General features: G+C 43.9%; 2 protein-coding genes across 2 annotated transcripts; both read left to right on the top strand.

The window, feature by feature from the left end:
- The first annotated feature begins 375 nt into the window (after positions 1–375).
- Positions 376–12,968, top strand: LOC139377486 (von Willebrand factor A domain-containing protein 3A-like). The gene is made up of 5 exons (XM_071120521.1): positions 376–416; positions 6,627–6,846; positions 9,114–9,488; positions 12,582–12,703; positions 12,962–12,968. Exons 2-5 carry the CDS (start codon positions 6,634–6,636, stop codon positions 12,966–12,968), a joined length of 717 nt encoding a protein of 238 aa, XP_070976622.1. The 5' UTR covers positions 376–416; positions 6,627–6,633.
- On the top strand, positions 12,582–15,228 carry LOC139381428 (uncharacterized protein C11orf16 homolog). The gene is made up of 4 exons (XM_071124942.1): positions 12,582–13,259; positions 13,501–13,753; positions 13,957–14,550; positions 14,727–15,228. The coding sequence occupies exons 1-4, from the start codon at positions 13,104–13,106 to the stop codon at positions 14,942–14,944; spliced, it is 1,221 nt and encodes a 406-aa protein (XP_070981043.1). The 5' UTR covers positions 12,582–13,103; the 3' UTR covers positions 14,945–15,228.
- The last annotated feature ends 75 nt before the right edge of the window (positions 15,229–15,303 follow it).

The following is a 15,303-nucleotide window of genomic DNA, read 5'->3' as shown; positions in this document are numbered from 1 at the left end:
GGTGCGACCCATGAGTTTTCAAAAGAAGAGCGTTCCGGTGTGTGTAACCAAAGATGAGGTAATATTTTGACAAGATGGTAGGTAGGCAGGCAGGACAATCTCTAGCCAATGAGCAACATGGTTTGAGAGCATGTCGGATTATTCTGTAGGTAAATCCGAGCTCTCCCTTATGTTACATTTTCTATGTATTCATTTTTGCATGTCCATCATCCGTTTTGTATAATATGTTACAAATTTGCAAACGTACAATACGTTACAATCGTATGATATGTTACAAATGTAAAAATCTACCAGCCACTCACCCAAAATGCATTTTATTTTATGACACCAGTTGGACCAGCCCCTCCCCCACTGTACATTTAGCTCTGTCCCTTAGAAACACCTTTGGTGTCGGTTACAGCTGTGATTCCTTTTGGGTAAGTCTATAAGAGCTTTGCACACCTGGATTGTGGAATATTTGCCAATTTTTATAAAAATACATCTTCGAGCTCTGTCTAGATGTTGGGGATCATGGTCAGACAGCAATTTATAAGTCTTGCCATTGATTTTTAAGCAGATTTAAGTCAAAACTGTAACTTGGCCACTCAGGAACATTCACTGTCTTCTTGGTAAGCAACTCCAGTGTAGATTTGGCCTTGTGTTCATTGTCATTTAGGTCATTATTGCGGCATCACTACAATATTCTTGATCCATCCTCAGTTTTCTACCATTACAGACATTGAACTCTGTAGTTGATTTTAAAATCACTGTCCTGCAGCTCAGTTCAGAAGGGCAACAGTATCTTTAGTGCGACTGGGTGGTTTAATATATAATCCGCAGCATAATAATTAACTTGACCATGTTTAAAAAGATAAGAAATGTCTGATTTGTTGTTGTTACCCATCTACCAATCACTGCCCTTCTTCATGAGGCTTTCAAATAGCTCCCTGGTATTTGTAGTCTGTGCTTGAAATTCAATACTTGAATGAGGGAGCTTACAGATGTATGTATGGAGGACAGAGGACGGGTTAGTCATTCAAAAATCATGTCAACCCCTATTATTCCACACTGAGTGAGTCATTGTAATTTATGTGATTTGTTCAGCCAAATTTTAGGCAAATTTATGCTTCCCTAAACAAAGTGGCTGAATAGTTATGCAACGACTATATCAAATAATTCTTCCACTTTGACATTGCAGACAATTTTGTGTAGATTGTTGACAAGAAATTACAAATAAATCAATTTTAATCCCACTTTGTAACACAATAAAATGTGAAGAAATCCAAGTGGAAGTTATTTATTCTGTCATTACGTTACAGTTACTGTACATTGTCTCCTATCACTTGTACAGTGCCTTGCGAAAGTATTCGGCCCCCTTGAACTTTGCGACCTTTTGCCACATTTCAGGCTTCAAACAAAGATATAAAACTGTATTTTTTTGTGAAGAATCAACAACAAGTGGGACACAATCATGAAGTGGAACGGCATTTATTGGATATTTCAAACTTTTTTAACAAATCAAAAACTGAAAAATTGGGCGTGCAAAATTATTCAGCCCCCTTAAGTTAATACTTTGTAGCGCCACCTTTTGCTGCGATTACAGCTGTAAGTCGCTTGGGGTATGTCTCTATCAGTTTTGCACATCGAGAGACTGACATTTTTTCCCATTCCTCCTTGCAAAACAGCTCGAGCTCAGTGAGGTTGGATGGAGAGCATTTGTGAACAGCAGTTTTCAGTTCTTTCCACAGATTCTCGATTGGATTCAGGTCTGGACTTTGACTTGGCCATTATAACACCTGGATATGTTTATTTTTGAACCATTCCATTGTAGATTTTGCTTTATGTTTTGGATCAATGTCTTGTTGGAAGACAAATCTCCGTCCCAGTCTCAGGTCTTTTGCAGACTCCATCAGGTTTTCTTCCAGAATGGTCCTGTATTTGGCTCCATCCATCTTCCCATCAATTTTAACCATCTTCCCTGTCCCTGCTGAAGAAAAGCAGGCCCAAACCATGATGCTGCCACCACCATGTTTGACAGTGGGGATGGTGTGTTCAGGGTGATGAGCTGTGTTGCTTTTACGCCAAACATAACGTTTTGCATTGTTGCCAAAAAGTTCAATTTTGGTTTCATCTGACCAGAGCACCTTCTTCCACATGTTTGGTGTGTCTCCCAGGTGGCTTGTGGCAAACTTTAAACAATTTTGTTATGGATATCTTTAAGAAATGGCTTTCTTCTTGCCACTCTTCCATAAAGGCCAGATTTGTGCAATATACGACTGATTGTTGTCCTATGGACAGAGTCTCCCACCTCAGCTGTAGATCTCTGCAGTTCATCCAGAGTGATCATGGGCCTCTTGGCTGCATCTCTGATCAGTCTTCTACTTGTATGAGCTGAACGTTTAGAGCACATATGTCAGAGTCAAGGCCCGCGGGCCACATCCGGCCCGCAAGAAGGTTTTTTACGGCCCCTGGGATGATCTTGATTTATTATTAGAACCGGCCCGCAGCAAGCCGGCAGCCCGCAGATCTTTTACACGCACCAATACTACATTTCCCACAATGCAAAGGTGACGCACCGAGCAGTAGGCTGCTTCATTTCAATATTTATTGGCACAGCAGTCGTCAGCATCACAGTAAAATTAACTTTCAGATACCCATCAAAAATGGCAAAACGGAAGGTGGATACTGAGAACCGGGGGTTTCAAACAAGGTGGGAGTCGGAGTATATGTTCACGAAGGTAGCTGGAAAACCTGTGTGTCTTCTGTGTGGAGAAAGTGTGGCGGTACTGAAAGAGTATAATCTGAGACGACATTATGAAACGAAACACGCGGACAAAAACAAGAATATGGACATGGAACAAAGGCTACAAAAGGCAGAGGAATTAAAACGAGGCCTCAAATCTCGACAGGCTCTGTTCAAAAAAGCCAAATCACAAGGCCAGGCTGCTGTCAAGGCCAGTTTTATTTTGGCAGAAGAGATCGCTAAATCAGCCCGGCCATTTACGGAGGGGGATTTCATCAAAAACTGCATGATTAAAGTTTGTGACGAAGTTTGCCCAGAAAAAAGGCAACTCTTTTTAAATGTGAGTCTGAGCAGAAACACCATTGCCGAGAGAGTAGACCAGTTGTCCATCAATCTAAAAGAGCAGCTTGTGAAAAAGGGAAAAGATTTTATTGCATATTCCTTGGCTGTGGATGAGAGCACCGACATTTCTGACATTGCCCAGTTGTCAATTTTCATCCGCGGAGTGGACTCCAACCTAAGCGTGACAGAGGAGTTTTTGGCTTTACGTCCTATGCATGGCACAACTACGGGGCATGATTTGTATGAAGAGGTGTCAAGATGTGTAAATGAGATGGAGCTGCCTTGGGAAAAACTCGTGGGTTTGACAACCGACGGAGCACCTGCGATGTGTGGACACAGGAGCGGACTGGTGGCGAAGATACGGGAAAAGATGCAAGAGGAAAACGCGACAGGTGAGCTGACAGCTTATCATTGTATCATACACCAGGAAGCGTTGTGCGGTAAAGCCTTGAAAATGGAGCATGTAATGAGCATCATCACGCGCACAGTTAACTTTATCAGAGCCAAAGGTTTGAATCACCGCCAGTTCAAGGCATTTCTGACGGAGTTAGAAACGGAGCATGGTGATTTGCCTTATCACACAGAGGTGCGATGGCTAAGCCAGGGAAAGGTGCTTCAAAGATGTTTCGAGCTTCGTGAGGAGATTTGTCTGTTCTTGGACAGCAAAGGGAAAGACACAACACAACTCCGAGACGAAATGTTTCTGTGTGAAATGGCTTTTCTGTGTGACATTACGAGTCATCTGAATGCAATAAACTTGCAGCTGCAGGGTCGGGATCGTGTCATCTCTGATATGTACAGTACAGTGAAGGCATTTAAAACCAAACTGACTCTGTGGGAGACGCAGATGCGGAAAGAAAATTTGAGCCACTTTCCCAGCTGCCAGACCATGAAAGAGAAGCTCTCTACCAGTGCGTTCCCGAGCACACAGTTGGCTGATAAAATAGGTATGCTTGCCGCTGACTTTCGACGCCGATTTGCTGACTTTGAAGCACAAAAAAGCAGGTTGGAACTGCTCGGTAACCCATTTGCTGTTGACGTGGAAAGCTCACCACCAAACCTCCAAATGGAGTTGATTGACCTCCAATGCAATGATGCACTGAGGGCAAAATATGCGGCAGTGGGTGCTGCGGAGTTCGCCCGTTTCCTCCCCGGCACAATGCCCCAGCTGCGCATCCAGGCTGCTCAAACGTTGTCTATGTTTGGCAGCACATACCTGTGTGAACAACTGTTTTCTTTGATGAACCTGAACAAAACATCACACAGAAGTCGACTTACTGCTGAACACCTCCACTCAATTCTGAGGATTTCTTCAGCTCAGAGCCTTACCCCGAACATTGATGAACTTGTGGAAAAGATGGGACACCACCAAGTATCACCCTCAACCTCAAACAAGTGAACATTACTGTGCAATCACATATTTAGAGTTTTTACTCAGTTCAAGTTTAAAAGTTAAAATTTAATATTTGTTTTCACTGCATGTTACTTCTCCTTAAACAAAGTGTTGTTTTTGATTAATAGATTTTTGCACTTTATTTTTTTGTATTTCAATCCAATTATATTTTAAAAATATTTCAGTTGAGTGGATGATAGAAAATTGCTATTATTGTTTTTTCTTTGAAGTAAATTTAGCCCACTTTTGCTAAAATAGAAAATATAGTCTACTGATGGTGCCTTGAATACCGGTTTCTTTCATTTAATGTTCATGTTATGGGGATATTTATATAAAGGAAATTTGTCTTTTGTGTCTGTTGAAAATTAAAGATTACTGACAGAGCCATAAGAAAATATTGCTTTATTTATCTGATCATATTGTAATATATTTGTTAGGTTTTCAGTAGGTTCAATTAGGTTCACTAGACTATGCGTCATTTAAAAATTTTTCAATGAACATTCGAACAGTCCGGCCCTCGTCTTGTAGCTGATTTTTTTATTTGGCCCTCCGTCCATTTGACTTTGACACCCCTGGTTTAGAGGGACGGCCAGGTCTTGGTAGATTTGCAGTGGTCTGATACTCCTTCCATTTCAATATTATCGCTTGCACAGTGCTCCTTGGGATGTTTAAAGCTTGGGAAATCTTTTTGTATCCAAATCCGGCTTTAAACTTCTTCACAACAGTATCTCGGACCTGCCTGGTGTGTTCCTTGTTCTTCATGATGCTCTCTGCGCTTTTAACAGACCTCTGAGACTATCACAGTGCAGGTGCATTTATACGGAGACTTGATTACACAGGTGGATTGTATTTATCATCATTAGTCATTTAGGTCAACATTGGATCATTCAGAGATCCTCACTGAACTTCTGGAGAGAGTTTGCTGCACTGAAAGTAAAGGGGCTGAATAATTTTGCACGCCCAATTTTTCAGTTTTTGATTTGTTAAAAAAGTTTGAAATATCCAATAAATGTCGTTCCACTTCATGATTGTGTCCCACTTGTTGTTGATTCTTCACAAAAAAATACAGTTTTATATATTTTTGTTTGAAGCCTGAAATGTGGCAAAAGGTCGCAAAGTTCAAGGGGGCCGAATACTTTCGCAAGGCACTGTATGTAGCAGTAAGGCAGCACTTAGAAATAAAAGTTGACCAACTCATGTTTTTTTTCTATTTTTGTAATATTTTTATTTGACACAAGGTCTCATTTTCTAAAATGGATGCAACATCTTTTGAGTGCTACCTCTAACACATCTAACACAATCAACATTGGCAGCCACGCTCATGAAATGTCAATCTAAGTGAGTTAAGAAAGTAATTAAAGGTCATTTCACGTAATTAAAGTGCCCAAGAAGAGTCGGTGGGGGAACAAGAAGTATCCAGGGGCTCCTAACATGAAGCCAAAAAAGGCTGTATTTTACTTTGATAGCATAATCCTCAAAGACAAACACAGGCCAGTCAAATCTCTCAGGGCTTCCTTTTCACAGAGACACAACATATTTGCCATATATTTACCTTAAGACTAAGCAACCAAGTTGTAACGTCTGTGTTATATAACGTTACCATCTCATCGCTTTTAGCCTGGTCCTATATCTGTTTGTGCTGTATAGGCAACTCGTATGTTCGTTCCTGTGACAAAGACCCTAGGAGTTGGCTATGCAGCACTAGATCTGGGACCAGAATACTCAGCTTTCACTAGTTGACTGACAGTTATGCAGCCCAATGAGGCCACGATAACATTCAACCAGACGTCTCCATGGCAACTCAAGTAAACAATGGAGTTTAGTGGCTATCTGCAGACTAGAGACAGGCAGGAACACTCTTGGGGATTCACAGAGGTACAGTAGCCTATCATTTGATACTATTAAACAGCTAAACGTATAACAATGAAAGTATAATTTCTGCCTCAAATAAATATATATTTTAAAATCATATGGAAAACATCCCTGTCACTGCAGAATTGTTTTTAGGAGGGAGCTCTTCATTTATTCCTTTCATTGTTTGTTTACAGATCTTGGTTTATATGTCTCTTATACTTTGAGGATACAGTATACACAACATGTAGGCCTAATATGAGACATTTCAATAGGTATTTTGTTTTTCCTCTACTTCATTAATACTTTGACATCTAGGGCAAGGATGGTGTCTGTCTCCCAGTCACCTGGTGAGCCTCACAGGAGGCTCCTTCCATTGTTCCTGGGCCTGAGGAACAGGAATGTGTCCTTTGTATTGGACACCTCAGAGGCCATGAGCACTGCTCTGGGGTCAGTGAAGCGCCTGCTCATCCAGACCCTGCTGAACAAGGCATCCCTCAGAGACTCGCTCTTCAACATCATAGGCTTCTCATACAAGGTACTGTGCAACTCACAATGTTAATGCTGTAAGCATTATCATCAAATCAAATGTTATTGGTCGAAGATGTTATCCCAGATGTAGCAAAATACTTCTGTTTCTAGCTCCAACAGTGCAATAATACCGAACAATACACACATCTCAAAAATAAAAATAAGGAATATCAGAATGAGCAATGTCAGAGTCCGGAATATAAATATGTATATGATGGTGTGTGTAGACAGTATATGAATAGAAAAGGTGTGTACAGCAGTAGTTCTATGGGATGCACCTCGACTAGAACACAGTATAAACATATGAAGTGGGTAAAACAGTGTGTAAACATGATTAATTAAAGTGACCAGTGTTCAACGACTATGTACAGCTGAAGTCTGAAGTTTACATGCACCTTAGCCAAATACATTTAAACTCAGTTTTTCACAATTCCTGACATTTAATCCTAGTAAAAATGGTTTTGGGTCAGTTAGGATCACCACTTTATTTTAAGAATGTGAAATGTCAGAATAATAGTAGAGAGAATTATTTATTTCAGATTTTATTTCTTTCATCACATTCCCAGTGGGTCAGAAGTTTACATACACTAAATTAGTATTTGGTAGCATTGCCTTTAAATTGTTTAACTTGGGTCAAACGTTATGGGTAGCCTTCCACAAGCTTCCCACAATAAGTTGGGGGAATTTCGGCCCATTCCTCCACACAGAGCTGGTGTAACGGAGTCAGGTTTGTATGCCTAATTACTCACACGCTTTTTCAGTTCTGCCCACAAATTTTCTATAGGATTCAGAGCTTTGTGATGGCCACTCCAATACCTTGACTTTGTTGTCCATAAGCCATTTTGCCACAACTTTGGAAGTATATTTGGGGGTCATTGTCCATTTGGAAGACCCAAGCTTTAACTTCCTGACAGATGTCTTGTTTCTTCAATATATTCACATAATTTTCCATCCTCATGATGCCATCTATTTTGTGAAGTGCACCAGTCCCTCCTGCAGCAAAGCACCCCCACAACATGATGCTGCCACCCCCGTGCTTCACGGTTGGGATGGTGTTCTTTGGCTTGCGATCCTCCCCCCTTTTCCTCCTAACATAACTATGGTCATTATGACCAAACAGTTCTATTTTTGTTTCATCAGACCAGAGGACATTTCTCCAAAAAGTACGAGCTTTATCCCCATGTGCAGTTGCAAACCATAGTCTGGCTTTTTATGGCGGTTTTGGAGCAGTGGCTTCTTTCTTGCTGAGGGGCCTTTCAGGTTATGTCGATATAGGACTAGTTTTAATGTGGATATAGATACTTTTGTACCTGTTTCCTCCAGCATCTTCACAATGTCCTTTGCTGTTGTTCTGGGATTGATTTGCACTTTTTGCACAAAAGTATATTTAGACAGAACGCGTCTCCTTCCTGAGCGGTATGACGGCTGCGTGGTCCCATGGTGTTTATACTTCCGTACTATTGTTTGTACAGATGAACGTGGTACCTTCAGGCGTTTGGAAATTGCTCCCAAGGATGAACCAGACTTGTGGAGGTCTACAATTTTATTTCCGAGGTCTTGGCTGATTTCTTTAGATTTTTCCATGATGTCAAGCAAAGAGGCACTGGGTTTGAAGGTAGGCCTTGAAATACATCCATAGGTACACCTCCAATTGACTCAAATTATGTCAATTAGCCTATCAGAAGCTTCTAAAGCCATGACATAATTTTCTGGAATTTTCCAGGCTGTTTAAAGGCACAGTCAACTTAGTGTATGTAAACTTCTGACCCACTGGAATTGTGATACAGTGAATTATAAGTGAAATAATCTGTCTGTAAACAATGTTTGGAAAAGTTACTTGTGTCCTAACTGACTTGCCAAAACTATAGTTTAACAAGAAATTTGAGGAGTGGTTGAAAACGAGTTTTAGTGACTCCAACCTAAGTGTATGTAAACTCCGACTTCAACTGTACATAGGGCAGCAGTCTCTAAGATGCAGGGTAGAGTACCAGGTGGTTGCCGGCTAGTGACAGTGTCTAAGTTCAGGGCAGGGTACTGGGCGGAGGCCGGCTAGTGGTGACTAATATGCCTGTGTGAGTGTTTTACATGTGAGGAGTGTGTTTAGGGAAGATAATGCAGTGGTTCAGTACCGAGTTGTAGCAAAATGCCCTTTTCCCAACCCTGGCGTATGGCTAACGGTTTGTCACATTTTGCTCAGCATTTTGATGCATTATGAACACCTTATACATTCCTTCCTGGGTTTTACCATTGTTGTCCCATGTTGCCCAACCCTAGGTAACCCGTTGGTCTGAGCACATGGTGCCCTGTGCTCCAGACACTGTCTACGAGGCTCTATCCTGGATTCACTCCCTCAGCTCCAGCCCAGGTAGGGACCTCATGGCTGCCCTGAGTACAGCCTTCAGCGACCCAGCCTGCCATGCCGTCCACCTGGTCACCACCGGTCTCCCTGACCACCCAGAGGAACTCCTCCGGGCCTTGTCAACCATGGCAGGGGAGAGGCCAGTCCATGTGTTCCACCTGTCACTATCTAACCCCAGCAGCAGCAGCTCTCTGGACGGCAGGACTCAGGACTTCATCCAGTGTCTGACTCACGCCACAAGAGGGAGCTGTTATGTTCTCCCTGTCGGGATGGATGGGGCAGTAGAGCAGGTGGGGGACCATGAGAGTTGGTGATTCATTTACAGTGATTGGGTCTTAATGAATTTGAGTGTCCACTCCTCATCATTGAGCACTTACTTGATTAATTAGTCATTGTCGGGGTTAGTAGAAGGAAGGTCACCTCCACCAGATTTCATTGTGTCAGTGTGATTTTAGACAGTAGCCAAGTTTGTTATTATTACACTCATATAGCAGTCAATACACACTGAAATCCATGAGCATACAAAATATTCACAGATAAGAGCAAATAAAATGTTAAAAAATACTAGTTTAAAAAATGTAATAATAAATGTCCTGCGGTCTTAAAGCGCCTCATTCATTAATGAGCAGAAATATGGGATTGGTGACCTCATTCTACTGTTCAGTTCTAGACTCTGGTATAGTCAGTTGGGTTTTGGCTGCGGGTGTTCCTGCCTGTCACTGTGTTTCGGTCAGGGGGTAGCCAGTCTCTGAATTGAGATTTTAGGAGTCTGACAGCAAAGTCGGTGTCCTTCTCTAATTAAGCCGGAGTAGGGACAGAAGTGCAGAATACTGTAGCGCTCTTCTGAATATGCTCCAGGTTATCAGACTGGGCCTGGGTTAGTGAGCTGTGCCAAGCAGGAGCGGCATACTCCAGGGTGGGGCATATGTACTGTAGCCAGTTTAAAGGCTCACAAGGGCTTCCTGTAACAAATGGAACCTTTTTGAGGCGAAAGGAGAAAACATTTTTTTATTGCTCTTGGTTACCATAGTAGCAACCTGCTCGCCCCATTTAAGTCCTTCTGTACTATTACCCATAAAGTCTTAACAGCACTTTGAGATTCTGGACCTCCATTCGGAAGGGGCACAGGACTGGGTGGATTTCTTGTGAAATGATAGGACCTTGGACTTGACAGGGTTCAGTGACATTCTGCTTGCTTGAACCCATGTGTTGAAGTTGTTAAGAGCCTGCTGTGGTGTTCTGATGTTTCCTGTTGTACATGGTGTGGCTCAGATTTAGATCATCAACATACAATACATGACCAAAGGTATGTGGACACCTGCTTGTCGAACATTTCATTCCAAAATCATGTGCATTAGTACAGAGTTGGTCCCCCCTTTGCTGCTATAACAGCCTCCACTCTTCTGGGAAGGCTTTCCACGAGATGTTGGAACATTGCTGCGGGGGACTTGCTTCCACTCAGCCACAAGAGCATTAGTGAGGTCGGGCACTGATATTGGGCAATTAGGCGTGGCTCGTAGTCGGCATGGCTCGCAGATGGGGTTGAGGTCAGGGGTCTGTGCAGTCCAGTCAAGTTCTTCCACGCCGATCTCGACAAAACATTTCTGTATGGACCTCGCTTTGTGCACAGGGGCATTGTCATGCTGAAACAGGAAAGGGCCTTCCTCAAACTGTTGCCACAAAGTTGGAAGCACAGAATTGTCTAGAATGTCATTGTATGCTGTAGCATTAAGATGGCACTATGCAATCGGGCAGGTAGCATTTGTCTGGCATCCTCCAAACCCAGATTCTTCCATAGGAGATAGTGATTAATCACTCCAGAGAACTCTTGTCCACTGCTCTAGAGTCCAATGGCGGCGAGCTTTACACCACTCCAGCCAATGCTTGGCATTGTGCATGGTGATCTTAGACTTGTGTGCGGCTGCTTGCCCATGGAAACCCTTTAAAAAAATATATATACTTTTACCACTTTTTCTCCCCAATTTCGTGGTATCCAATTAGTAGCTGGTCATGTCTCATCGCTGCAACTCCCGTACGGTCTCGGGAGAGGCGAAGGACGAGAGCCATGCGTCCTCCGAAACACGATCCAACCAAGCCGCACTGCTTCTTGACACAATGCCCGCTTAACCCGGATGCCAGCCACACCAATGTGTCGGAGGAAACACTGTACACCTGGCAACCGTGTCAGCGTGCATGCGCCCGGCCCGCCACAGGAGTCGCCACTAGATTGCGATGGGACATGGACATCCCTGCCGGCAAAACCCTTCCCTAACCCGGACGACGCTGGTCCAATTGTGCGCCACCCCATGGGTCTCCCGGTCGCAGCCGGCTGGGACAGATTCTGGACTCGAACCAGGATCTCTAGTGGCACAACTAGCAACTGCGATGCAGTGCCTTATACCGCTGCACCACTCAGGAGGCCCGGAAACCCATTTCATGAAGCTTCTGACGAACAGTTCTTGTGCTGAGGTTGCTTCCAGAGGCAGTTTGGAACTCAGTAGTATGTTGCAACTGAGGACAGACTATTTTTTAGCTTCAGCACTCGGCGCTCTGAGCTCGTGTGGCTTAACACTTCGTGGCTGAGACGCTGTTGCTCCTAGACATTTCCACTTCACAATAACAACACTTACAGTTGACCGGGGCATCTCGAGCAGGGCAGAAATTTGATGAACAGACATGTTGGAAAGGTGGCATCCTATGACGGTACCATGTTGAAAATCACTGAGCTCTTCAGTACGGGCCATTTTTTTATTTTACCAGGCAAGTCAGTTAAGAACAAATTCTTATTTTCAATGGCGGCCTAGGAACAGTGGGTTAACCCGTCGTTCAGGGGCAGAACGACAGATTTGTACCTTGTCAGCTCAGGGGTTTGAACTTGCAACCTTCCGGTTACTAGTCCAACGCTCTAACCACTAGGCTACCCTGCCGCCCCATTCTACTGGCAATGTTTGTCTATGGAGATTGCATGGCTGTGTGCTCGATTTTATACACCTGTCAGTTTGAAGGGGTGTCTACATACTTTTTGGCCACATAGTGTGTTTCCACCTACTGTTGACATCCCGGGCTGTGCTGCCAATGACTGATAGGAAGATGAGAGGGCCCAGAAGAGTTCCTTGAGCCACACCTCCCACCAGCTCCTGCCAGTCTGAGAGGCTGTCTTGGTAGTGTACCTGTTGTTTGTGGCCGGTCACAAATCTGTAGAGCCAGATTCTTTTTTTTAAAACATTAGCAACTGTTACATCTATAACAAACTGGTGAGCTGGTCCAGCAAAAGTCTTGAATTTAACAAGGAATGTGATTTCCCAAATCTCTAAGTTTAAGTCACAAAAATAAAAAACATTGAATAGGGAGTTATGATTAAAGTCTTGGGTGTGTGCTTCCAGGTGATTCCATTGTACACTGCTGAGAGCCAGCCCTCAGTGCCGACCTGTTCTCCAGTGAAGTCCTGCAGTCAGTCCACCTCTGTTGTTCCACTACAGCCTTTACTGCCCTTATCTCCTCTCAGGTTGGTCTCCTGGATTACCAAATTTCAAACAGCCTCACACAGAATGCAATGTATACACTGGGATTGTAAACCACTAGCCTGCATACCAGTCTGTTTAGCAAACATTCCACTCATCATGCTCAACACACTTTGGCACATCACACAGAGTACAAGGAGTTGAATATTAGCTCAACAGACTGGTACCCAGGCTAGTAAACCACTTGCTATAACCACAAAATAATCAAGCATTTCCAGACAATTTGTCTATTGTGTGTACAGTATCTAAGCTTTTATGGACCGGATGTATGTACGGTATCTAAGATGTGTATAGACATGTTATTGGCTACAACTCTGCACTCTGGTTCCCACTGAGGTAAAAAAAAATAAAAACATATATTTATTGTGGTTGTGCTGCAGGTGTATGCTTGGTAATCCCTTCTGTCCAGTTAGTAGCTGTGTGTTGTCAGGGAGGGCCCTGTCGGTATGCAGCACAGAGTTTCTCCCAGGCTGCCGTGTGTTGGCCAGGAGGGAGCTGGATGGCCTTTACTATTTGGGCACTGTAACGCAGCTAGTCCAGGTAACAAGCAGACATCCCTTCACGCATGTCATCTTTTAAAAGATATTGAATATTATTATCATATCGCCTAAGCACAATATCATTCAAAAATGAAAGCACCAAACACCATGAGAGGCTTATGTAAGATGTTGAGTTGCTATCTTTAGCCTACCAGTGAATATACTGTAATGGAGTGCCAATTGAGCTTGGTTCCTTGCCTCCCGATGCCATGAGCAAAAATGTATTTTCTTCTGTCCCCTAGGGTCGAAGAGGAGTGTACGTGGTTGAGTTTGACAGGCCGGGGACGAGGAGACCCGAAGGGGGAGACGATCACGCTATGAGGATGTCCCAGCAACAGCAGCTAGTCTGCTCTCCAGACATGCTGAACCACACTCAGGCCCACACACACTGTCTGGTCCCTGGGGATGCAGTGTTGTCCCCGTGGGAACCTGACCTGAGGAGATACGGTCCGGGGAGAGTGGTCTCCGGAATGGAGACACGAGATTCAGTGACAGGTAAGGTGCGGTTTGATCAGAAGGGTTGACTATTACATTGTCTCCCGCTGTGAAAGAGTCATGACTCCGGATATGAGAATTATGACAGATGTTTCACCACTTTCATATCAGTAATGCTCAAAGTAGGGGCTGCACAGAAGACCAGTGTGTGGCACTATATTATAAGTTGCACTCTAATCTGAGGTCTGTATTTGCCCTTGCAGTAGAGAGTGGGAAGGGGCTCCAGGTGCTGCTGTGGAATGGTAGGCTGATGCAGGTGCCTGGGGATCTAGCTGTGTGGATCCCTGCTTCTCAGCATGAGCGGATCGTCAGGGAGCTCCAGCGAATTCCTCTGCCGCCATGCTGCAATGACAATTTGCTCCACGTCCACAGCACCATGTGGGCTCCCTATCTGTACTGCACTGGAACACAGTGCTGTCCATCAGCAGGTGGACCATGCCATTGTCAAATCATGCAGCCATGGTGGCCACTGAGAGTTCCGCCTTGTCATGTGCGTGGCCTGAGAGAGAGGGAGGGGCTAGAGAGGAAAAAGCGGCAAGACCGGGCAGAGCTAGAGAAGAAGGTGGACCTCCAGTTGGGAGAGCTCAAGGAAACTAAAGAGGTCGAACCTGAGACATCATCTTCGTCCTCTTCATCCCTGTCGGGTGATGAGGAAGCAGGGGCTATAGGGGGAAAGTCTGTCAGCCTGTTGGCCAGCACAGAGCCCTCTCCCCTGGACAAGCTGGGGCCAGAACACGGCCAACCTGCCTGGAGGTACTGGAGGAGAAGCCATCCAGAGCCACAGCACAGACAACCAGGTATTGAATATACTCAGCTAAAACTGAGTGATTCTTTATGCACATGCTGCTACTGGGCATGTTGAAAATAGCTGTATATTGGAAAAGCAGAGTAACGTAAGACTGATCAAACAAACCAAAAGAAAAACATGCATGTTTACACCATACATATGATCCAATGTCTGTTGATTTTTCAGAGAAAGTACCAAGGGGAAAATTCCAGTCTATGGAAATCAGCTACCCTGACGTCGAGATCAGTGGCTCACCTAATCACAGCTCCATGTTTCAGCCACTTCCTGGCTGTGAGAGGAGGGTGACCATCAGGGATGTGTTTGGCCTGACAGATTCCAAACCTCGTCCAAAAACGAGACTGCAGTTAACCGCTGGCAACACGATCACAGGTGTTTATACATGATGGTTTTGACTATTGAAGACAAATCTCGTGGGGTCTTAACTCCCACACCTGTAGAAATACAATGCCCAGAGCTTACCCATGATGTTGCACAACAGTGTAAGTCAATAAGTCATAGTTTTAGTCAAAGTATGATATATTTGATCTTGAAGTGCCAGATCCAAACGTGTGACTTCGGATGTTTCCGTGAGTCTTACGTGTCTTTTCCTATGGAGATGACGTGCAAATTACTTCCAGCCTACGTTTCATTTCAGGGCTGGGTTTTAATTAAACATTACCACCCACCAGCATGGCAATGTCTATTAATCAGAAACACTTGCTGCAAAGTTCCCTATTCAGGAGTTGTCGGAGAGCCAAACAGC

This window comes from Oncorhynchus clarkii, chromosome 2, assembly GCF_045791955.1.
Source record: "Oncorhynchus clarkii lewisi isolate Uvic-CL-2024 chromosome 2, UVic_Ocla_1.0, whole genome shotgun sequence".
Taxonomy (NCBI): domain Eukaryota; kingdom Metazoa; phylum Chordata; class Actinopteri; order Salmoniformes; family Salmonidae; genus Oncorhynchus; species Oncorhynchus clarkii.
This window is presented reverse-complemented; position numbering and strand designations above follow the sequence as displayed.